Source organism: Poecilia reticulata, linkage group LG11, assembly GCF_000633615.1.
Source record: "Poecilia reticulata strain Guanapo linkage group LG11, Guppy_female_1.0+MT, whole genome shotgun sequence".
NCBI classification, from domain to species: domain Eukaryota; kingdom Metazoa; phylum Chordata; class Actinopteri; order Cyprinodontiformes; family Poeciliidae; genus Poecilia; species Poecilia reticulata.
This window is the reverse complement of record NC_024341.1, coordinates 10,474,110-10,498,067: the sequence shown is the minus strand read 5'-3', so window position 1 is coordinate 10,498,067 and position 23,958 is coordinate 10,474,110. Positions and strand designations below refer to the sequence as shown.

The window sequence follows — 23,958 nt, the reverse complement described above, 5'->3', positions numbered from 1 at the left end:
CATTAACCCTACTTGTCTAACCCTGTTGTTCCCCACCACCCGCCCCACCCCCAAACTCTCCTCCCTCGACCCGTTCTCCCTGCAGAGGTGTCGGTGTCATCTGTGCTCTGCCTGTCGTCGGTCAGAGAGCTGCCGGTTCAGGTCAGGGAACTGTACGCCCAGGGCTTTGTCCTTGTGGCGGTCCACCCCTTCGTCCATCCCTGCGGCCCTCGTCACGCTCACATCCAGCGCCAGCTCCACCGGGCCGTGTTGGTGCGCGAGACACAAAGGTGAGAAGATCAAACGCACCCTCGTTTTGGTTGAGGTTGTTTTTTTATCCCTCCCAGCATCATTACCACCTCTGCTTAAGAAAGTGGTTTGAACTGTAAATATCACCACTGAGGTCTGATTAAGATAAATGAGATGATTAGCTTGCAGCCAGATTTAGCTAACAATTAGAGGGTGCCTGCTGGTGCGACTTCATTGTTTTGACACAAGAGCCAACAGAGACTCATTATCACAAGCCTCCTCACCTTCTTTTGTTAATGTAAAATTAATCGTGGGCGATTCAGCCTCTTAAAGTGGCTGGGTTTAGTCCCCTATCCCAATTCTTTCACTTTTTGTTTTGTGTTGTACACAAGTGATAGCTACACTATATAGTACATGTGTCAAACTAAAGGCCCGGGGGCCAAATCCGGCCCGCCATAACTTTTAGTGTGGTCCTCTAGAACCTAGACTACAACCTTTAAGATAGCAGTTGTATGTATAAGTATTATATCAATCAAATTAAAGCAGTTTTCATTTGCATACTACCAAATTACCTCAGTGTGAAAATATGTTTTATATTATTTACCTATAAGAAGCAGTGGCGTGCTGAAAAACTTGCACAATTTTTTTTTAAAAGGTGCATTTTGTGCGGATGTATTCAATTGAAGTTTTTTTTTCTTCTAAAAATTAATCTAGCCTAGATTAAAAATAAAAGTGCATAGAGGTAGAAAGATCTGCACAGGAAGTTGGGGTCTGAAGGTGTCAGGAACGGCTCTTGTTTCGGCGAGATGGAGGCAGGCTTCTGATAATAGTGAATTCAATAATGAAAAGACTGAGAAAAGTAGATGAGGAATCGCAGGTGGAACACAAACTCACTTGGAATTTTATAGAAAAACTCAAGGGCACGGGGTTGATTGCTTGCTGCAAAACAGGTGAGACTGATTAACTGACTGCAGCTGCGGGGAAAGGAAAGGAGCTAGAGATAACAGAGGGGATTGGCTGGGAAATGATACTGGATGAATATAGAAGGAAACCCAGTTGATTCGAACAAAAACAAAAAAAATGTTTACAGTTAAAATGTTCAATTGAGGAAAAAACGAGACAATGTGACCAAAATTGTTCGGGGAGGTTTCTAATGATAATGGAATTTCTCGATGGTATTGGCTGTATTGTACACACTCCTTTATTTCCATAGGTCTGGACTGATTAATAGAAGCTTTTTCTTCCAAAGAAAAAAAAAAATCATATGTTGGCTAAAATCCCTCAAACCCTTATGGAAGGATGATGAAACTAAACTTGAAATTTTAGACCGCAATTCTGAAAGTTGCAAATCTAGCACTGCACAGTACCTGAAAAAACACCATAACCAGAGTAAAAGCATGACAGTGGTAGTATGATGTTCTGGGAAAATAACCCCAGAACATAATGGGAGGCGCTGAAGTAAAGACTGAATGTCTTTACTTAGATTCTAAGCCTGAATCTAAGGCTTAGATAATCTAAAGAAAGTAAAAGAACTCTGTATTATCGTAATGCATATTAATGCATTACAATAATGCATTAATATGCATTAATGCATTATTAATGCATTAATATTGTAATGCATTAATCCAAGTCTTGGCTGATTTCCACTTGGTGGGAATCAGCCAGTTTGCTTTGGCAGATTCAGTACAAACCTGGTTGTACTGAATCAACCAATAGCAGCACTTCAGCATTCGCAGCATTTCAGCCTGCTACAAACAGATGAGAACACACAACTAGGATTGTGTGTTCCCTAGTTGGCATGCTAGCCTTTCTGGGATTTCATTTTCAAATTCATATTGAAGTCCTTTTTTACATGTTTTTTATGTCTCTTAAAGGAAATATATGCATATATGCATCATTTCTTGTTCTCTCAGATCAGTGGATCAGATGCTCTTGATCATCCTAAAACACAATTTAAGTCGGAATGACAGAGTTGTTGCTGCTACAAGTACAAAACTATGGAACACCTTGGCACTCCAGATCAGTCAGACTCAATTTATTGATGTCTTTGAATCTAATTTGGGAACTTATTTTGACTTCTTGTTTTTGGTATCTCTATTATGCTACTGGGTTTTATTACAATGGAATTTTACATCGTTTTAATGTCGTAATTTAAGAGTGCGACCATTTTCTCTTAACTGTTTTACTTGTAATGATTCCAAAACTATGACGTCTAGATTACTTGCATTGATTTCCTTGCATGCAAACTCTTCTAAATGTCTGTATTGTGTTTTAACAAATCTTTTATGTTTGATACTCCTTAAACGTGTTGACATTTTCTCCTGTATATTTACTAAATCCTCCTCCAAAAAACAAGTAGGTATAGAAGATGGATAGATGAGTGGATTTACTAAAACAATTTCCTGGTGTTTTCAAAACTTACTTTAAGAACTTACAGTATAAACACCATTCCAAGCATGACAGATGCCGTAATAAAATCTTTAAAAAAAAAAGAAGGCATCCCCGGTGATCAAAATGGCTTTTTATACTTCGGTTTTATGTTGTTTTTGCGATTTTTCCTTTTACAATCAAAGGATTTAATGTGCTTGGTTAACAGCTTTGGACATTACTGTAAATTATGTTAATTTAAGTTGTATGCACACTCAAACACTCAGCGCACAGATAGGTGCCAGGCTGCTCCTCTGATGCCCCTCCTGCCAAGCTGTCCTGCTGCTTCCTGGCACCTGTCACCGTGGAGACGGCTGATTGCATCACCAGAGCTCGCCAGAGGGGAACGGCGCACTGAAAGAGAGTCCATCTCTCCATCCTTTCATCTGTTTCCTTTTAGCGACCATCCCATACACACACACACACACACCTTTTTCCCCCCTCTTTTGTCCTGATTACCCCTCTTTGTCCCCTTTACGCTGCCTTTTATCTCCCCGTCATCACAATCCCTTTCATCAAAAAAATAAAAATGAAAAAGGGGGGAAAAAAATAAAAAGATAGCTCTACTGTTTCAAATCTAGCTGAGAATGTCACTCACGCCTCAGAGCACAAGATATTACTACGGCCTTCCCACTGACCTCAATCCAAATCTGAAGAGGCGTATCTGAATGCGCCTTTCATGATGGTGCCTTGCAGTGGGAGCAAAAATGGAAATTTGGTTCTTTTTTTCTATCTAATAAGGTTTTTGTGCCCGTGGTAAATGGGTGCTCCCCTTAAATGGAAAATTCCCCTTCCATCAGATTTGACATTATGTTTCGGCTGTGATCATTCTGGGTCAACAAGTGCTCGTGAACATGAGCACGCCTTCCAGAATCTCTAGAGCCAACCCCCCTCCCTTATGAGTGTAATGTTACTGGGTGATGTGCAGTAACTACTACAGGAAGAGAGGAAAATGACGCTAAGGCACTTTTTGGTTTGGTGCATCTTGACATTTTCGGGTAAATAAGACGGTATTTCACCTGAGCTAAATGACATACGACCGTCTTCTTTTCATGTCTCGCCTCCCAGTCCAGAGAAATGCCAGCTGAGGTGGGCGAGAAACCGTCTGGAGACGGAGGTCTGCGTGGCTAGTCAACAGGCTGCTGATCCGGAAGCCATCCAGAACTATGTTAAGAAGGTCAGTTCAAAGATGATTCATTTGGTTTTACGTTGTTTTCCTGTATTATGATAGTGATAAAAAACATTTCTGAAACTTCAAGCTATATCGAATAGTATATGGTTATTCCACCAAAGATTGATTTCTGAACTCTTCCTGAGTTAAAACATTAGTGTTGTTGTTTCTAAATGAGTATGAACTTGTTTTCTTTACATTAGATGAGATCTGAAAGCTCTGCATCTTATTCATTATTTTGACCATTTCTACTTTCCTGCAAATAAATGCTAAACTTTTGCTTGGAATTCCAGAGACATGTTGTTAGTTCATAGAATAAAAGAACAATGTTCATTTTCAGTCAATCATTTTAAGTGGTCTCTTAATTTTTCCCAGAGCTGTATGTGCCGCTGCTATCGAGTCTGTGTAAGTGCTATTGAAATGTAACTTATTAATGGAATTTCAATGACTTGCTAACCTCTCGATGCCGAATGCCTGGAGTGGCTCGAGTTGATGACAGCCTGACCTCATGTCTAATTAACTCATCTGATAATTATTTGGAAAATTTAGGTCAAGTAAAAATCATAGCGCAATGAACTTTCATCGCCACGTGGTCTCAAGATTCCTGAGTATATGAGAGAATATAGAAAGTTAAACAAGACAGTTGCATCTTGGCTAAAGTAAATAGTTCCTCATTAAAATATTCTCACATACTGGTGTTTTTATGTCTGGGGAAAAAAAGCAAAAATTTGCCTTTTTATGCATTAAATAAAATATATAGACATAAAAGAAACTGAGCAAGGACAGAATAGCATAACTTGGGACTGACTTCAGTGTGTTGAAGCTGGTAAATAAATAAATGGTTGGACTACTTGAAAAGGGAGATAAAACACCATGTAGGTAAAGTGTCATTATTGGAGCAAGTAAAGTTTTGACAATGCCTTGAGTCATAACTAATTTCTTTAAATTTAGCTTTCGAAGAGATGGTTTTTTTTATTTATAAATTTTTTTCATTAACAGTGACGATGTACAAGGTTTTTGAGACATTGTTTTCCAATCCTTTTACCAGGACATTTTTAGTTTTGCTTTTGGTACATGTTAGCCACTCAACACTGGCCTTTAATTAATTTAAGCGTAAAAAAAGCCTCTTCTCGAGCACATGTACTTTTTTTTGTCACCACACAATTGACACAAAGAATAGATTTCAAATTGCACTTTTAGGTAATTTGTTTCAAGGAACCCTTATCTAAAGACTCAATTAGTTTTTTAACAAAAAAAAGGACAAAAAGCATAAGGGAGATTTTCTATCAGCACCAAGTTGATTATCAAGGAGCTATTTGCAGGGTTTGCAAAAAGTCTTTCTTTTTAGTGGGGGTCGGGGATTATATTGGCAACGAGGACTGGAGGAAAGCTTTTCCCCCCACTCCCAGAAATCCTCAGAGATTGGTAGGTGACGACAAGAACTCCCCCTGAGGTTATTTTAGTCAAAGTTGGTGAGGTAACAGTCCGACTCCAGTCGGCGAGGAGAGCCTTCCGCGACTGGGCCGGGGCGTGGCCGGACGATGGTCACTCTTCTCTGTTCGCGCACAGCATGTACGTGGAGAACGTGGTGCTAAATGACCTGCAAACGACCTGATTATCAGGTCGGTAGGTAGATAGGCCAGTCAAACTGTATTAACAGTTTCATGTTATCATGTTTTTATGTTTTTATGAAACTTTAGTGTAAAACATTTTTTTTGTGATAAATTTGCATTATTTCTGTTTTATTGGTGGCATATCTAAAAACTTGTTTGATGTGGATTTAATTATGAAGAAAGGGACATATTTGTAAAACATTTAGTCCAGCCATGTTAATGAAGTAATTAAGATGTTTAAAAAAAGTTAGAGATAGTGTTACTCTCTGTCACACCATTACAACCTTCCTTTGTTTTTATAACTTATGATGATTTGACCAGCTTGGGCTGAGAGTTTGTTGATCTTTAAACGGTCTGAGTGCCCCCTTGTGGTTTAAATAAATATTATACAATTAAATTAAAAAACTAACAAGAAAAGGTTGGTGTCCTTTCCTTGGCAGCGACTCCTGGCATTCGGCGTGTGGATGTGAGTGTGTCTTTATCAGCACAGACCGAGCTCTGCATAGGTTAGCATGAGGTTATTATTGTTATAAATTTGTGACATTTGCGTTCCTGTGTGTGGCATACAGAGTGTCTGAGTCGTGGTGCTTTTGCCGATGTTTTTTGTGTCCAATACAGTCTGTCTGAGATGGAGATGTAATTATGTATGATAAAAGTATCAGATGTATGAAAAGTTAATTATGAACTTTTAGTTGTGAGGCAGGCTATTGTGAAGGGATATTAAAAATAAACAAGTAAAAAATCTACCAAAGCATGAAGAAATACTTTTTAAGACACCATAAACAAACACAAGTCAGAGTCTTTGGTGCAAACATGTAAAGAAAGTAGGTGTAGCTCAACACTTTTGCACAGTCCCGTGTCTGCTGTTAAACTTCCTCTGCGTCTCCACTCATGAATTCGCCAACAGTCCTACATTGGGAAATGAAAATGTGCTCTGTTGAATAGATTTGCATCTGAACACCCAGCGAGCACAAAGGAAAACCTGATTGGATGGAAATGCACATCACTGAGCATAATGTGATAGGCTCCGGCAGCGTGCCGTGAATAACCAATCAGATCGCAAGCTGCCAGTGAGAGTTTGTGATAAGAACCAAAGCAGATGCAGACACAGAGAAGAGGGTACATGGTTTTTGTGTGAGTGTGTGTGTTTTGAAATCCTATACTTCTGTTTTTCCAGTACTAAGTCAGCCCTGCCCACTCTTAGCATCCCTCTGGACGTAATGATCAGATAAACTAGAGCTGATCTCTGTAAATTGTGTCCGTGGGTGCTGGAGAAAGCAGTTCAGAGTTGCAACCTGCATGCACGGATGAGTGAAATGTCAAAAAGAGTGGGTGATAGGGGAAGATGTGCCTCATTATTGTTCGGCGGTAGTTCTGGAAATCTGATTTTCTCTCCCCTGTTGAGTCCGCCTGAAACTGTCAGCCCAAATATCAACTGACAATTAACCGCTCCAGGTCGGTTGGGAGAGGGTGAGGGGGGGCAGCAAACACACGTGCCACATGAATGTGTACAGATAATGAGGTCCTTTTGTCATTTGAATATTTGATCTTTCCAGTTGATTAGGCGGGCTGTTATTATGAAGAATACCCACCTTGCGTCTGTCAGCCTTTGTTTGTGTGTAAATTAGGCTTTGTTTGTCGGAATAAAAGGAGCCGACGCAGCAAATTCATTTGTGCCGCTGTGAAAAAATGCCCTTTCACACACAGAAAAAAAAACAAAACACAAAACAAACAAAAAAACAATGAATATTCACTATAAGCAAGTGAACAGCCAGACATTATCCAAATAAAAGCAGTGCAATGAACAGGCAAACGCTTCTCTTTGCTACCATCTAAATTTTAGCTGGGTCAGTGGCTACTCCCTGGTCAGAAATTACATGGCCCAGGTAGTGCACCTCCTGCTGGAAAAAGCAGCACTTACTGAGCTTAGCTTTAAAGCCCTCCTTCCGAAGCCGTCCTAACACCACGTCCAACCTCTCAAGATGTTGCTGCACAGAGGATAAAAATATACAGCAAGAGGGACTGGCATTGCTGGTCACCAAAAACTGCCACATCTTGTTTCATAATGGACTTAACTATCCCAGTGTAACCAGTTTTGACAGTTCAATTATTATTACAGGAAATAAAATGGCTTCATATTTAAACAGCTCTTTTTTTTCTAATTATGTTTTAATTCGGTGGCTAGTTTTTTCTTATTGACCGTGGTAGAGCTTCAGTCAGAAAATATGCTTGACATCAGCTGAATTTAAACTGTTGCATTCTGGATACAGAGCATTTGCTGTACCGCATCACCAAAATCCGATCCGAGATTCATCCGTGCTGCAGTGAATCCGTCTCTCTTTACAGATATCTCCCACTTCTTCATCATATCTTGTCTTTATAAAACCTTCAAAACAAAAACGGAAGATTTGGGAGCTATCTTACTTTTGACAGAGTGAAAGAATTACACATAAATAATAGTCTTTACCACCTGTGTAAACTTTGCTGGTGAATGTTATAACACCTAATATAAGTTTTATAATGTATGTTACATAGTTTAATTTCTAATATAGGCTCTTGTGTCAGATAATCTAAGTCAATGTTAGAGAATAATTAATTTTTTTAGATTTACAGAATCTCAGTTAGCCTTCATAGCGGGACTGAACCCCGGTATTACACCAACCACTGTAGCTAATATTAGCTGGTATCTCGCCGGTGGACATAAATATTCCAGTCACAGAATATACACAATAATATGTCCATCTTACTTGTGAAATGTTGTTTGTGGAGCCCTCACATCAATAGTCCACCGATCCGAACAACAATATCCATCAGTGCTTAGGCATCTTCTGCTGTTTTGATTGAGCAAAATAGGAGGGAGTACCGCTCCAAGATGGCCGCCGTATTTCCTGCGCCGGAGCAGCCAATGCGGGATCTACTCTTATATTATGTTTATGCGCATCACGGCACGACCGGAAAACGTGCGGAGAGGAAACGGAACTGCTGCGTAAACAGCCTTCACCCACTTCAAAATAAGAGCGTGAATATAAACGTCTAATTGAATTCTTAACAGTTGTAACTTCAACACGGATGCTGAATTTTATTGAAATTTTATTCAACTGAAAATTTTGAATATATCCGGAAACAATTATTTAGTGGAGGCAAAGTGAGCTAAATATTTTTCATGTGCTAAATTAAAGACTTGCTTGACTGTTAGCGTGTTAGCAGATGTGTATTAGCACAATGGTAGACCGTATTCAACAGCTTTAGATACTTCCCAGATGCATTCAATGACTACTTCTGATCAGTAACACTTTTCAGGTCAGGGCCCGTTGAAAAGTTTTTAGGGTGTTCTTTGCTATTTGAGAATATTGTGCATGTAAAGCCAATTAACAGTTGTATTAAATTGTGCTAAATTAACCTGAATAAAATAACTGACTAAATAAAAGCTCTATAAAAAGTGTATGTTGTTTTTCATTTAATTTGTGATCTGTTATGTTTTTTTTAAGAACTCATCTGTTCACCATTAAATTTGACTGATTCTGGAGTCTTGACAGATTTGTTATTTATGAACCATCGCAAATAAAGGAAGAGTCAGCAATTGCTGCCTTCAAAAATAAATGACTGAGTCATTTGAGGAAAAATTGAATTAGATGTCTGATAAATGACCATAAATATTGTTTTTTGTAGACCAGGATTTAAGTGTCCCATTAGGAAATCCTAAGGAATTCCTTTGATCAAAGGGAAATACCAATAACATTTCCATATACCAGATAATCTATTGATTTTGTGTGTGTGTGTGTGTGTGTGTGCGTGTGTATGCGTGTGTGTGTGTGTGTGTGTGTGTGTGTGTATGCTTTACAGATCCAGGATGTGGCAGAGCAAGGGGTGATGTTCGTGGGCTTTCTCCAACAGCCGGGCGGAGGGCCGTATTTTTTGGGGCACTGGGACCCAGACGAGCTGTCGTCCTTGCATTCGAGCCCTTCGCCAATACACCGGCAGCCTTTCAGCACCAATACGAGCCCAACGGAGCCAAACCCGATTGGCGAAGATGCTGATCTCTGCTGCTGTGAATCGCAAGAGTCGGATTACGGGGCTGTGGAGAGCGTCAAACAGGATCAAAACTCCTCAGCGTCCAGAAAACCAAACTTCAGCCTCCTGAAGCACCCGGTAAACTCTCTTCATAACCCAGAGGAGCTTTGTGATCAAATAATAACCTCACAGATTGGTGCCAAGGACTTCAATAAACCTCAAAATCACATCAAACCCGAAGCTCACAACGTGGCAGAAGTCCAGGGCAAACGGTCCGGTCTGAGCTTACCAGAAACAGCAGTCACAACGAGGCTGCCAGAGTGTAGATCACAAGAGACTAAACAGCACTTCACTGCATCCACAGAGAAACATCTTAATGTCTCCAAACAGAGAGAAAGGAGAGTTTCCAGCCCAGACAGCTGGCTCAGCTCTCCAGAGCTGGATCGTGACCATGACAGAAGAAGATCTGACTCAACGCAGACAGATGGGCAAAGATGCGTGACAACACAGAACAACAACCACATCAGGCTGAAGAATTCGGAGAACGACACAGGTCCAAGCTCACCGCCGGCGCAGGCTAGTAAGTAAGCAGAAGGTTGTTATTTTGTTCCCCAATTCGACAGGCCCCATCATCAGGGCTCACTCTCCACTTCATTTTTGCTGATTATTTGTCTGTGCGTCTGGCAGGGATGCAGCTGTTTGCACTGTACAACCACACAGAAGAGCCCGACACGTCCCTGAGGTTCTACTCTCTCCGGGTGCCTCTTCATGTTCAAAAGGAGGCGGAGGCGATCACAGACGTTGATGCAAACTGGCTCGACCACATGACTCAGCACTTTAGCAGCGGGGCGCAGCTCATCGATGGGTTTTTCCACCTCACGGATGACCATGGTTTGTCCTCCATAGTAAAAATGTTTTTGAAACATTAAGTTAGAGGCCAAGCAAAGTCGGCCACAGAAACCAGGGCTTGCTTTATGCTTGGACATTTTTGCATCTCCTTGCACTTTGCTGAAGTGTTTGTACACCTTGAAATTTTCTTTTTTGTCATTTAACGACAACAAATCTATTAGGACTGACCGACTAACACAATTTGGCGAACCAACTGGAAATGGAAGGACAATGAAATCTGAAATACGTTGCGTACTCTTGTATTCAAAAAGTTTAGAAGTTAAGTCTACACTCTGTAGAACCCCCTTTCACTGTAAATACAGCCGCAAGACTATTTTTGGTTCGTCTCTGCCTGCTTTGCACATCTAGAAACAGGCTTTCTGTAGCCATTTCTGTTTGACAAAATAACTCATGCTTAATCAGATTACTTGGCACAAATCAACTTTTAAGTCTTGCAAAAAAATTCCCAGTTGGACTTTCTATCACAGACCACCTGGTTGTATGTTTAAGGTTTTTGTTCTAAAATAGAAATCCCATACCATCTAAGTCTAACCTGAGAATTTGAAAGTCTGACGAGATGAGAAAATCCTCTTAGACACTTAAGATCCCTGCTGCATGATGGATAACATGCACGGGCGGTCGTCACCTCAAAGTCCACGACTCGTCTCACAAGCCGCTGCTCGGCTGCGCACGAGTGAAGCGGGCTCGAACTAAAATGGACGTGGATGAAGAGCGAGAGAATGGAGAGGAGGTCTGAATCACTTACATGTGCCTGTGTTTGTCTGTGACTCTGCTTGTTTCCAGACAGTGGCGTTTCATCTGTGGATAGCGTTTTCATCTTCCAGAGCTCTGCGGAGGAGACCACAGACGCCTCCTATGACGCCATCGTGGTTGAGCAGTGGACTGTTATAGACGTGAGTTTTCAATGTCGTTCCTGTGCCGTTTCGACTTGGGAGGCAACATTTTTCTATGTCCCGAGAAGATGAGAAGGACAAAAAAAAAAAAAGCATCCGGAAGAGTATGCTTGATTCATGAATCTCCCCCTTTTAATGCGCATTTTTGGTCAGAACTTTAAAATCATCATTTTAAAATGACAGAAATTGTGCGCACAGTTTTGAGTCTGACCTGACATTTCTCAATCTGAATGTGGTAAGAAATATAAATACTGACTCAGCTGTAGAGCATTTGGATAGATGTCCCTTACCCACTTTCTGCAGCCACTGCCAGCCCCTCTGGCTTAGCTCCCTGTGGATACTTAGGGCTGCACCGATAAGTAGGACCCGATTTTCTTAATGTTGGGAGATTGGCAATCAGACAACACATGCATGATAAATCGATATTGTCTTCAGATCTAATCTACCTCTGCCATAGTCTGCAAACCAGTCACGGAAAGAGCTGACTGACTGACCCGCCCACCATGTTACGTCTGCGGTTAACAATCTTCACCCCACTGCTGCCAACTTAGTGACTTAGCAACGTTTTAGACGAAAAAAATAAATAAATCTGCCAAAATCGAAATCAGCAGGGTTTGGTCCTTTTAAAGATTAACGATCGGCCAGAAAACTGCAATCGGTGCACAATTATATTTAACTGCTCTTATCTCAAATCATGGAGTCCAACGTTGTAGACAGGGTAATGTAATGTGAGTATTTACATCTTGTACACATTTAAATTATTTTTTTCCCCCCTTCCAGGGCGTTGTGGTGAAGACTGATTACATCCCGCTGCTCCAGTCTTTGGCTCCATATGGATGGAGACTGATGTGTGTGCTGCCAACACCCATTGTCAGAACAAACAGGTACCAAAGCCCTCTGAAATTCTAAGTAAAGACAACACTTGATTCGTTTAAAATATTCACCCTTTCATCCCGCTGACAAATGTCTCCTAAACTTAGCCGGGTCTAATTACGGCTTTGCTCGATTGTTGATTCTTCTCGCCGAACGCCTTGTCGTTCCTGTTCCTTTTGGGAGCAGGACTGACGCTGGAAGTCAGCTATGAAGGACAGATGGCTCCAGATCTGACAAATCCTGATCATATGCTCGTCTCGACATGAAAAAGCTTTTGAAATCTGTTGCCTCTGCGAACAAACAAGCAAAAAAAGAAAACAACAAAAAAAAAAAAAAGCTTTTGTTTTTTAACCTGTCACTTTAGAAACCGCAGGCAGCAGAGCCTGGATTTCAGCACACGCGGCGCTAATGCAAGCTCCCTGAATTATAATACGGTGGGTGACGTTCATTAAAAGGCCTCCTCTTCTCTTTTCGCAGTGATGGAAGTTTGTCGACTAAGCAAATCCTTTTCCTTCAGAGACCCATTTTGCAACGCAGGAGAAAAGACTTCAAGGTTCGTCTTCAGTCTTTGCAACAAATCTGTCACTTGTCTCTGTTGCACCTTGAGGGTGAGTGACTTTGTCACAGGAGGTAGTTTAAAAAAAAAAACAAAAAAAAAACAAAACGTATGTTTCTAAATATGGGATGTACAGCAACTGTAAAACCCACTTAGAAATTGTCTAATAATAGGCAGGTAGTTGGCCTCAAACTGTACAGGAAAGAGGAATCAGTGAACAAGGCTTTGTTGTGGTTTGTCAGGCGTCTGGGGAGGGGGAAACGAAAGCAAAGACGTGGCACAATGCAGGAAACCATCTCAAAACACGTCCGTTTGATTTCAGATGCTGAACCTCAGAGGTCGCAGCAAGGCAAAGAAACACTCAGCCGGGGAGGCGCTAGACGAGCAAGAGAACAAGTCCCTGGTGATAGAGACTGAGATGGACAGGCTGAGGATCAACGAAGAGGAGGAGGCAGAGGAGGATGGGAGGAAGAGAGGGGACAGCGGAAGGAGCCAAAGACCGAGCCTTCAGAAGAGCGGAGACGAGGTGCAGCATCAAAAGGCCTTCTCCCTGCTGCTGCAGCGCAGGGCTTCTGTCGAATATCAAGAGGAGGAAACCGACGTCGACGCCATCCCGCTGCCCAGGCAGGAGAAGGCGGTGAGGTGGACGGATTTCTGTCCGGGCGACGAGAGGGGGATGAAGGAAAAGGTCAGGGTGGAGGAGCGCATCAAACAGCAGCTGTTCTCCGGAGTTTGTTGACGTATCTGCGAACGGAGCAATCGGAGGGAAGGGAAAGTTTTTTTAACATTCAGTTTGAATTCCTGTGGAAGAACTAATCCGGAGCAAAGCATATGCAGTACAGTGCTGTGAAAAAGTATTTGTCCACTTGGAAGTTCTCCAAGAAAGTGAAACCATAAGAAATCTGCAATTTCTTATGGTTTCAGGACTTTGGTGCATTCATCTTAGTGTTCATTTGGTAAAGTTGCGCTGTAGAGTTCCCTGCTTTGTTTTGTTGACTGTTTTTGTAAAAACTGTTAGAAATGTACAGTGCTGCACCGCTTCTCCTGCCAATGCCTTAAGTAGGACATATGTTTTTGGGGATTTTTATTTTATTTATTTTTTTACGTTTGCTGTCTATTTTAGGCTAATGTGACATCAATTTGCCCCATTGCCAACCATTTCACACCTGTAAGCCAACCATCTAGTATCCATGTCCTTAGTCAAATCCATAGCAGTTTCTTCTTCTGGTATTTAAATATTGTGATGAATTATGGAGACAAATAGTCAAATCACAAAACTCTTAAATTTCTCATAGAAAGTGGTTTATTTATAAATTATTTTCTATAGAAACAGATTATTTATTAGCTTGACTTGTGGTTGGTAAAAAAAAATAAAATAAAAATCAACTAGTGGCAACACAGTTGGGGACAAAAAGACCCAAACCGCAAAATGGCAACGAGCCAAAATGACCCCATGAGGAACTCCTGAAGGTGACCTTTGCCCCCTTTTCACTAACTGTTTCTGAAGCTGCTACGAGGACATGTTGTTTTGTACATAAAGAGTGAGTTTCTTACTTGTAGTCCAGGTTGTAAACGTCTTACGCGGTGGAAGGTGAAGGTTTTCTCGTTTTGTACTAGGAGTTTGAAGTTTACTCACAGTATAAATAAATGTAAATTACACAAAGTGTCTTGCAAATGTATTGTCGCTCTTTGAGCGTTGTCATGTTTTTTGTTTTTTTTTTACTTTTACAACCTTAAACTTGGATTTATTATACAGGTCCTTCTAAAAAAATAGCATATTGTGATAAAGTTAATTATTTTCCATAATGTAATGATAAAAATTAAACTGTCATATATTTTAGATTCATTGCACACCAATTGATATTTTTTAGGTCTTTTATTGTTTTTAATACTGATGATTTTGGCATACAGCTCATGAAAACCCAAAATCCCTGTCTCAAAAAATTAGCATATTTCATCCGACCAATATAAGAAATGTGTTTTAATACCAAAAAAGTCAACCTTCAAATAATTATGTTCAGTTATGCACTCAATACTTGGTCAGGAATCCTTTTGCAGCCTTCAATGCGGCATGGAGACAATCAGCCTGTGGCTCTGCTGAGATGTTATGGAGGCCAGGATGCTTCGATGGCCTTAAGCTCATCCAGAGTGTTGGGTCTTGCGTCTCTCAACTTTCTCTTCACAATATCCCACAGATTCTCTGTGGGGTTCAGGTCAGGAGAGTTGGCAGGCCAATTGAGCACAGTAACACCATGGTCAGTAATACCAGTGGTTTTGGCTCTGTGAGCAGSTGCCAGGTTGTGCTGAAAAATGAAATCTTCATCTCCACAAAGCTTTTCAGCAGATGGAGCATGAAGTGCTCCAAAATCTCCTGATGGCTGCTGCATTGACCTGCCCTTGATGAAACACAGTGGACCAACACCAGCAGCTGACATGGCTCCCCGGACCATCACTGACTCTGGGTACTTGACACTGGACTTCTGGCCTTTTGGCATTTCCTTCTCCCCAGTCTTCCTCCAGACTCTGRCACCTTGATTTCYGAATGACATGCAAAATTTGCTTTCATCCGAAAAAAGTACTTTGGACCACTGAGCAACAGTCCAATGCTGCTTCTCTGTAGCCCAGGTCAGGCGCTTCTGCCGCTGTTTCTGGTTCAAAAGTGGCTTGACCTGAGGAATGAGGGACCTGTAGCCCATTTCCTGTACACGCCTGAGCACGGTGGCTCTGGATGTTTCTACTCAAGACTCAGTCCACTGCTTCCCCCAACGTCTGGAATCGGTCCTTCTCCTCAATCTTCTTCAGGGTCCGGTCACCTCTTCTCGTTGTGCAGCGTTTTCTGCCACACTTTTTCCTTCCCACTGAGGTGCCTTGATACAGCACTCTGGGAACAGCCTATTCGTTCAGAAATGTCTTTCTGTGTCTTACCCTCTTGCTTGAGGGTGTCAGTGATGCCTTCTGGACAGCAGTCAGGTCGGCAGTCTTACCTATGATTGCGGTTTTGAGTAATGAACCAGGCTGGGAGTTTTTAAAAGCCTCAGGAATCTTTTGCAGGTGTTTAGAGTTCATTTGTTGATTCAGATGATGAGGTTATTTGCTCGTTCAGAGAACCTTTTCATGATATGCTAATTTTTTGAGACGGGGATTTTGGGTTTTCATGAGCTGTATGCCAAAATCATSAGTATTAAAACAATAAAAGACCTGAAATATTTCAGTTGGTGTGCAATGAATCTAAACTATATGACAGTTTAATTTTTATCATTACATTATGAAAAATAATGAATTTTATCACAATATGCAATTTTTTTGAGAAGGACCTGTATTTTCAGTAACAGTCACAAAGCTGCGTGCCACTGTTAAGTGGAAAGAAAATGCGACTTGGTTTCCAAAATTGTTAAACACTAAGAAAAATGTGCGCCGTGCATTTGTTTTCAACTTTTCTGCTTAATACTATGTAGAATCACCTTTCACTGCATATAAAGTGGCAGGATTTATGGGGTATAGAGCTACTAACTTTACACATCTAAAGACTGAAATGCTGCCTTTACTATGTTTTGCCATGCCGTGTGTCCAGCGCATTATTTAGGGTTAGTTTGCATTTTGAATGCAAGTCAAAAAAATATATTTTGGCGTTCCAAACATCTTCCACAGTTTTACACAAGCCAAACTTCTTATGACTTATGACTGTTTTAACAATGGCTTTATTTTTGCTCCACTTCCCCTACAGTCTTCACAACAGGTGGATTTATTCTGACATTAAATTACACACAAGTGGAAGCTGTTTCCTAATATGAAATAACTTGGTTGCACTGGATTTTAATTGACGTGCGAAAGAGTAAAGCAATCCAAAATTCCCGCCACACTTTTTAGATTATTGCACAAGTTTATTTTGCTTCCACTTGACATTACTCACTATTCCCTGTATTCGTCTGACATAAAATGGTAACAAAATGCATTGAAGTTTCTGTTGCATGACAAAATAAGCATAAGTTCCAAATCAGTTTTACAGACATCTATTGAAAAGATGCTTCATTAGATGTGTTGACCAAGAAAGCAGGTAATCCAAGTTCCAAGGCGTATTTGAAATCCGCAGCAGCAAATTCACAGCCTGTTTAAAGAGGCTCTCAGTAACTACAATACCATCACTGCCAAGATCAAACAAACCTTTCTGTAAGAGAGCAATACAATCACAAGACAGTAGAGGTAGATGATCATTTTATGGCAGGGAAATGAGAAAGCATTGCAACATTAGGTTAGGTAAGGTGAAAAACAAAGTCCAGGAAGTAGACCCGTCCCTGTCAAATCAAAAGCAAAAAGGAAACCTCCTCTTACTTCAAAAACTGGCCAAACAAGTCTTTAGATTAGTCATCGCTGAAGTAAACAGAAGAGGCAGATAAACTAAAAAGGAGGTTTGGAATGAATCAAATTCATTCTTTGACCATTTGATATTTCAGATGGTCAAGAGCTAATCGGACATGAATTTATAATGAATATGTCAGTCATACTTAAGGGAACTGAGATGAGACCAGCTTAGTTGTAGATTTACTGCTTTACAGTTCTACCAATGTGGAAAAAATGCTGCCTTTCATCAAGTGGAAGAATCGCTCCAGCTCTAAACTCTAAATTTATACCAATTACCAGCATATGCATTATCCAACTCCAAAAAATAAAAAGAAAACTAAGTGATAATATCCCAAGAGGAATACAATTTTCAAACATCATAATTCTTGTACTGAGTATTTTAATAGGTACAACCTTTCGTGTGGTTTGTCGTTTTTCTCAAAAGCTGAAGGCAATAGAAAAGTTTTATTTGCAATAAATGACCCAAGAATGTGTTATTTAGAAACGAGCTCTTTATTTGTTTCCTGGACTACCTGTGAAGTGTGTGAGTGGTGTAACAGTTGGGTCTCGGTTTAACAAGAAGGTCAATAAAGTGTTTGAAGCCCAGACTGCCTCAAATTTATTTATTTATTTTTTTTGTCTTTCCTCCGTTTCACTTCCACGTTATCATCACAAACGGGGGAACATTACAACCCTTCGCTGAGAAACGGCAGCGAGAAGCTCGCCGCCGTCTCTGAGGGACGCTCGGTGATCCGTGCCAATCAGAGACCACCTGGAGGTTCCATTACAGAGCGCCGCGGGACGCCTAACCTGCCCTGGGATGGAAAACTGTTTGCTGATGTGGAAGATGTGTGAGAAAAGAGACTGTTCAGATGATGAGCACTGTGGGAGGGTGTGTGTGTGTGTGTGTGCGTGCGTGTGTGTGTGTGTGTGTGAGAGGAAAACGGTACAGTGGTGGCCAAGCATGTGAGAGATTGTCAAGTTTTCACTTGATGTTGGGAAAGGAAAAAAAGATGCAAAGTGTAATTACTCTCATGTAAGGGGAAAAACAAGCTCATTGGAAATTGATTTTTTTTTTACTTTTGCAAATGAAGTTATTCTTTTTGGCACATAAAGTCAAAGTTTCGATTTTAGCTGCTTTGTTTTGAGGTTTCAATAAATGGCTCCAATAAATGTGAAGCCAAAGTGAACAAGCACAGTGGCAAATTCTGAAAATCCCACAACAATTCAATTTATACAAGTTAGATTATTTTCAAATTGATCTAGAGCAGATTCCAGCACACAACAGGAAAGCTGCTGTTTTATTTGGCATCAAATATAAGATCTACATGCAATGTTACACTGATGGACGGCTGCACGCAGCTGTGAGGCTATAAAGAAATGTTGTGAGCTCTTAATATCTCTTTACCAGAAATTGGAATTGGTTGAAAACAGCGTCAACACATCAAAGACAGGAAATTGGGCACAAATCTGTGACCGGTGTATCTTTAAAATATATTTCAGTATGAAACATATTCCCAAAACTAAACTTTGCAAGGATTTTGTTGCAAATCTCACTCTCAACTTAAATTAGTATTTGCTAGAAATATGTACAGAAATTTGACATTTAAAGCCAAAGATGTTTTCCTGACTGTAATTCAGGAAAAAAAAAACAAAAAAAAAAAACTATATTTGATTCAGTTCGCAGTTCAGGGATGCCGTCATAGACCTTGAATGTGTAGAGAGGCATTTCCTCCCTTTGAAGGCCACCAAATGTTCCAACTTCTCCTACCACCACTTCTCAAACAGGATCCTGTCCTTTGAGAGGCCGACGTCCATGAGGGTTTTTGAAACCGCCTCTATCATTGGCGGCGGTCCGCATAAGTAACACAAAGTCCTTTGTGGGTCCACGTTCGCCTGCAACTCCTCCGCTGTGATTCTCCCACCTGAGGAGACACGGAGGAGCAGAGGCATTAATTAAGACGTTGAGGCTCGTGGTATGCAAGCGGCTTGGATGGAAGCCGGCTTCACGTGATGAAACAGATAAATCAAAAGAAAAGCAGACTGCGGAGGAATGCGACAGTCAATCAATCATCCCCGGCTAAACGAGGAAACGGTTCTGTGCGCAGATTACTTTTGACGAATGGCTGAAGGTGCGGCTCGACTCCTGCCCTCTGTTGCGTGACGTGAAAGTTGCAGGTGAAGTTGTTGGGAAACTCCCCACATTTCTCAATGATGGAGCTCTGGAAGAAAGAATAAGAAATAAAAAAAAACAAGTCAGGTTGTGACAGACTGATGGTTATTGAACCTTTTCAGATTTTGTCACATTGAGGGCTGAAAGAATTAATCAAATTACTCGTGGTGAATCGATTACTCAAATCATCGTCTAACTTAGTAACTGATTAATCGTTGACTGGAGTATACAGACACAGAAAAGGCCATTTGCTGAAAGCACACAGAGCGGTAATTCAGTCAAAACTGTATGAAAAATATACATTTTGCACTTAAGATAAAAATACACCATTGTCTCTGAACATGTTCTACCCAGAACCTCTCAAGTGGCATAGCTTTAGCTCCACTCGGTTCAAATTCTTTAACATAAATCTCATATTAAGCACATTTTACTATCCAATTATTAATCTGTTAATCCAAAAAATAATCATCGGACCAGCCCTTCACTTTATTGACGTTAAGTAAAGCAGAAACAAGTGAGCTTTTCACATGTTGATGCCAGAAATATATATTTTTTTTCTTTTAGCTGCAGATGCATCCTTTGCTGCAAAGGTTTTAGGCTAAAAAGATTTTATTTTCATATTTAAAAAAGGAATTTAATTGTTTGTATATTTCTAATGTGTTTCTAATATTGCATAAAAAAGGCAAGAGTGGTTAACTGAATAATCTGCAGAATGTGCCACATTTTTTAATCCGATTAATCGGCAGTGTAATCGATCGATCGATTAATCAATTCATCAGAAACCTTAATGTGACACACATTAATGTTTGCATCTTCAACAGAAATTCTCCCAAGCATTCTCACTCTAAGTGAAAAACATGCTGAACCTTGAAGAGCAGTTCCTCGGTGTTCTTGGCGCTGTAGCAGAGGTGAGCAGAACCGATGTTGAAGCGCCGACCAGCGGAGGACTGGTTGAGGCGCAGCAGATCCGAGGTGTGCAGCAGGATAGAGTACAGCGGATTGATCCCGACGCCGCCGGCAACCAGAAGCAAATCCACAGCTGGACCCGAGGGCAGCGGGTCGAAGTAGAAGTCCCCGCCGACACGCATTGCCACACGGGAGCCCACTGTACACTGACGGAAGAGAACAGACGACGAAACCGTTTCAGAAAAACAGAGGAAGATCAACTTAATAATAAAGAGAATGCAACAAAAAGCGTGGGTTTCTTTACTTCAAGTTATTTATTTATTTTTTTTCATCTGCTCTTGTCTAAATGATAATACATTCTTTCTCAAGCTACTAAAACAGTGCCTAACTGTTCCTGGAGAACGATATCAAAGAAAAGGATCAAATCATCCCAGAGTGGAGAAATGTACGTCTCTGAACGCTCAAATGAACGCCGCTTTTCCTCTGATCGTTTTTATCACGAGACTACATTAAACCCACAGGGATCTGCAAAGGGAAAGTGAAAGCTGAAGGAAAACATAACATAGATTCGAAGAACGACTAAAAAATAAATTCATATTTTATTCAGAGGGGAAAAATAAACACTGCCTCCCCGGTTAGCACTTTTTTTTTTTTTTCACAATCCTTTGTCCCCTCCTTTTCAGTCGTCTCCCCTCACTCACCACAGTGTGGACCCAGTGTGCCGGGGGATGTTTGGCGTACTTGATAGCCAGTTCGACCACACCCTCCCTCTGCAACAGACCCGGGCTGGAGCACATGGAGAAACCTCCCACCTTCTCCACACCAGGGATGTAGAAATCCACCCTGCACCAGGAAACGGCACAATGCAAAAACATAAACCCCAAACTGCCGGTAAAAACAGATAATTCAAGTCAATCTTGAGGTGGCGAAAACGTGCTGAACTGCGGGGTCAGAGGCTGAATGAAGGTAGAGCGTCGCCCTCTGACCTCGACGAGAAGAGCGGCCCGTTCCAGAAAACCCACAGAATGAAATCAAACCAGAAGTGCAGCTGCCTGCTGGCAACTTTGTTCCAGTTGCAGCACGTTTGTTTGCCACAAAGCACAGCCACATGTGTAGCCAATGTTAAACAGCTGGACTAATGTTTCAGCAGCACAATGATCCACTGTTACGTTAGCGAAAGATAAAGGAGCCACACATGAAGGGTCTGTCGTAGTAAGGAAGTCATGTCCTCTTTAAAAAAACGGCATATTTACAGCCAGTTAAAGCAGGACGACTGGTTGCCTAGCAGCCACCAACACCATGTGTGCTGTCCAACAACAAAAAAAAAGGCCTGCTTTCATCAGAGAGCCTATTTTTAATTACGTTGAGTCTAAAATGTCCAATGTTACTAAATGGATATCTTTCATATATCTGCATAATATGTAAAGTTCTGTCAATATTTACAGCTTGAATGTCAAGTGGTTGAATCTGACCGAATGCTGCCACCACGTGGTGGCTCCGAGTACTGCAGATTGAAAGAAAAAAAAAAAAAGATTTACAGACCGCTCTGGTTGATAAAATATGAGCGAACAGATTTGTATTTTTAAAATGATTTTTGCATTTTGGAAACACGCAAATTCAATAATTAACTGAGTCCATAAATCAGTGAAGATCTTCATTGCTTACATAGAGGTGTACACACAGTGTGCTCTCACCACTGTCCTGCTTTGAAGCTGAAGTCTGGGTGCACGGCTATCCTCAGCCTTTTTACTGTTTCCGATTCGGTCACAATTCCACAGACTTGGGCGGGATACAGCGCCTACATTAGGCATCCAAACAAACAGACAGACAAATAAAACACATCAATAAAATGAGGAAGGGATAGCTTTTTACTACAAATTCACATGACTGCTTTCAAAGCAGAGCTTACATTTTGTCTGTAGTTGCTCGCTGTCCTCTCTAAGTGGTCCGTTTGTTTTTTGGAGGACATATTTCTTCTGATGGAGATGAAAAAGACGTTAGAAAATAGTTTGTGCAAAGAGCTTGAAGCTATACAGGGAGCACTTGTATTAAATAAAAAAATAATAGAGACATGGAGTTTGAGCTCAATGTCAAGAAAGGACAATACACTAAACAGGACAGCGCACAAAAAAATACACCGAATTATCTCAAGATTTCCTGTACACAAATGGAGACGAGCTAAGCGTTAACACTACTTTTCAATCATACAATTTAATATTGCTATAACATATTATTTCTATACGTCACACAGGCAAAATGTGGGGTAAAGTGGACCAGTCAACCAAACTTACTTTAGATATAGTTTGTTACCTTTTCTATTTTAGTTGTGAAAAATGATTGAATTTAGATTAAATTTACCGTACAAAAAGCAAGATTCAGTGCCTCTCCACTCCTCCTGTACTTTCTAGGACCAATATTAATTCCAATAAAAAATATCTTCCATCTTCCATCCATTTAATCCAGGTAAGGTGCCTCTGATGTCTATGCTTCTGGAGGAGACCATGTCTTGTGAGTCACAACCATCTAAAGGCTGCAGAAAATCCTGTTGTTTTTGCTTTATTTTCTGACAGTTTTTCCTTCCACTCAACTTGCGTAAGCATGCTGGGATATGGGACTCTGTAAACCGTCAGCTTAGTTGGCAAACACATTTTAGTGGCTTACCCACCAAGTGTCCCCCATGATTGTTACGCCTTTAAATATCCGTATTAGTAGTCATTTTTATATTTATTCTTATTTTCAGAGCGACTGAATTTAACATTTTAATTAGCTGTAGCCTATGCTCATCAACAATAACAAAAATGCTTCAAATAATTAGTCTACATAAAAACTCCTCAACAAATTTCACCTTTTGAACTTAATTCATGAAATACACATTTTAATGACATTCTCATTTCTGGAGGTGTTTGTGTATTCATTTTTCTAGTGACTAAAAGTTATTAGCAAAGGGGTCCCCACTGAATTTCAGGCAAACCAAAGAAGAGCAGAGCAGACTCACCTGTTTGAGGATCCGGGGCCCAGCAGCAGCCTGCACAGCGGAGCAGCAGCAGGACTCTGCCGGGTGAAGCGTCGAGCAGTGGTGCAAATTAACCCGCAGGGGGCGCTCATCGCTACCCGGCTTCCTGTCAGAACAGACAACATCTGGAAAAGCCGAAAACTGTCAAAACTGCTGAGTCACACATTAACGGTGTTAAAGTAAACCTTTTTTATTTTGCAGTCGTTTAGGTTTTATTTGAGAAGCTGATTATGAAATCTACAAAATTTAAACTGAAGCAAAGGCTATCTACAATAAGACAATCTACCTTAAAATGTATTGGTTTTAGTTTAAAATAGTACTAGGAATCAGCCGATACCCCTTTCACATTATCAGGTTGTAAGAACAATAAAAATGTTTACTTTTAAACCTAGAACATGGAAGTAAAACAACATTATGTACTATTGAAATAAATCTAAATGGAGTTTGGTGTGACCTCTTTGGAGTAAGCTAACTAGCTGAAGCTATATTAAAGCAGGGTTTTTATTCCGCTTTGTTGTTTCGGGTAGATAGAAGCTCGATTAATTTTCTTACCTAAACAACGCCAAACCGTATTCCACACAAATTCAGGTCATATATTTCTCCACTACAACAGTAATAACCTTCGGCATGATAGAATTTCATGACACAAGATTCATTGGGAAAGCTCACTTCTTCGGAGCGTTGAAACACCTGGCATTGAGTTTAGCAGCGCCCTCCTCTGGCCAAATGGCGTGTTGTATTTTGTGACCAACTGTGTGGCGAGGTAGAATCTAGAAACAAATGTCAGTCCAAGGGGAGATAATGGCACAAATACAGACAGATTAACATTTGAAGTATATATATATAT

General features: G+C 40.7%; 2 protein-coding genes across 4 annotated transcripts in view; one reads left to right on the top strand and one right to left on the bottom strand.

Moving 5' to 3' along the window:
* The window catches only part of rftn1a (raftlin, lipid raft linker 1a), a 37,866-nt gene extending 23,522 nt beyond the window's left edge, over positions 1-14,344 (top strand). Inside the window, exons 3-11 of one of the 2 annotated variants that reach the window (XM_008421669.2) lie at positions 86-269; positions 3,724-3,832; positions 9,283-9,588; positions 9,841-10,030; positions 10,138-10,341; positions 11,143-11,252; positions 12,033-12,136; positions 12,603-12,678; positions 13,004-14,344. In XM_008421669.2, coding sequence (XP_008419891.1) covers positions 86-269; positions 3,724-3,832; positions 9,283-9,588; positions 9,841-10,030; positions 10,138-10,341; positions 11,143-11,252; positions 12,033-12,136; positions 12,603-12,678; positions 13,004-13,420 — 1,700 coding nt within the window. In that variant the 3' untranslated portion in view covers positions 13,421-14,344. Of the gene's footprint in view, positions 1-85; positions 270-3,723; positions 3,833-9,282; positions 10,031-10,137; positions 10,342-11,142; positions 11,253-12,032; positions 12,137-12,602; positions 12,679-13,003 lie in introns of both variants that reach the window. The other variant, XM_008421668.2, reaches the window with a different exon arrangement.
* A 3,947-nt stretch (positions 14,345-18,291) lies between these two features.
* oxnad1 (oxidoreductase NAD-binding domain containing 1) lies at positions 18,292-23,804 on the bottom strand. 2 transcript variants are annotated; one of them, XM_008421666.2, is made up of 8 exons: positions 23,664-23,804; positions 23,094-23,236; positions 22,008-22,074; positions 21,793-21,896; positions 20,800-20,941; positions 20,059-20,304; positions 19,133-19,241; positions 18,292-18,944 (listed from the first exon to the last, which is right to left on the bottom strand). In XM_008421666.2, the coding sequence occupies exons 2-8, from the start codon at positions 23,234-23,236 to the stop codon at positions 18,787-18,789; spliced, it is 969 nt and encodes a 322-aa protein (XP_008419888.1). In that variant the 5' UTR covers positions 23,664-23,804; the 3' UTR covers positions 18,292-18,786. The 2 variants fall into 2 exon arrangements, with proteins under 2 accessions (XP_008419888.1, XP_008419889.1); XM_008421667.2 differs by having other exon boundaries at positions 23,094-23,217; positions 23,664-23,803.
* Between the last annotated feature and the right edge of the window lie 154 nt (positions 23,805-23,958).

Coding starts and splice junctions, on each gene's coding strand:
- oxnad1 (XM_008421666.2), bottom strand. CDS start 23,236: ATGTTGTCTGTTCTGACAGGAAGCCGGGTAGCGATGAGCGCCCCCTGC. Junction 22,075..23,093: donor GGCCCCGGATCCTCAAACAG/GTGAGTCTGCTC, acceptor CATCTCCATCAG/AAGAAATATGTCCTCCAAAA. Junction 20,305..20,799: donor CACACTGGGTCCACACTGTG/GTGAGTGAGGGG, acceptor CTCTTCCGTCAG/TGTACAGTGGGCTCCCGTGT.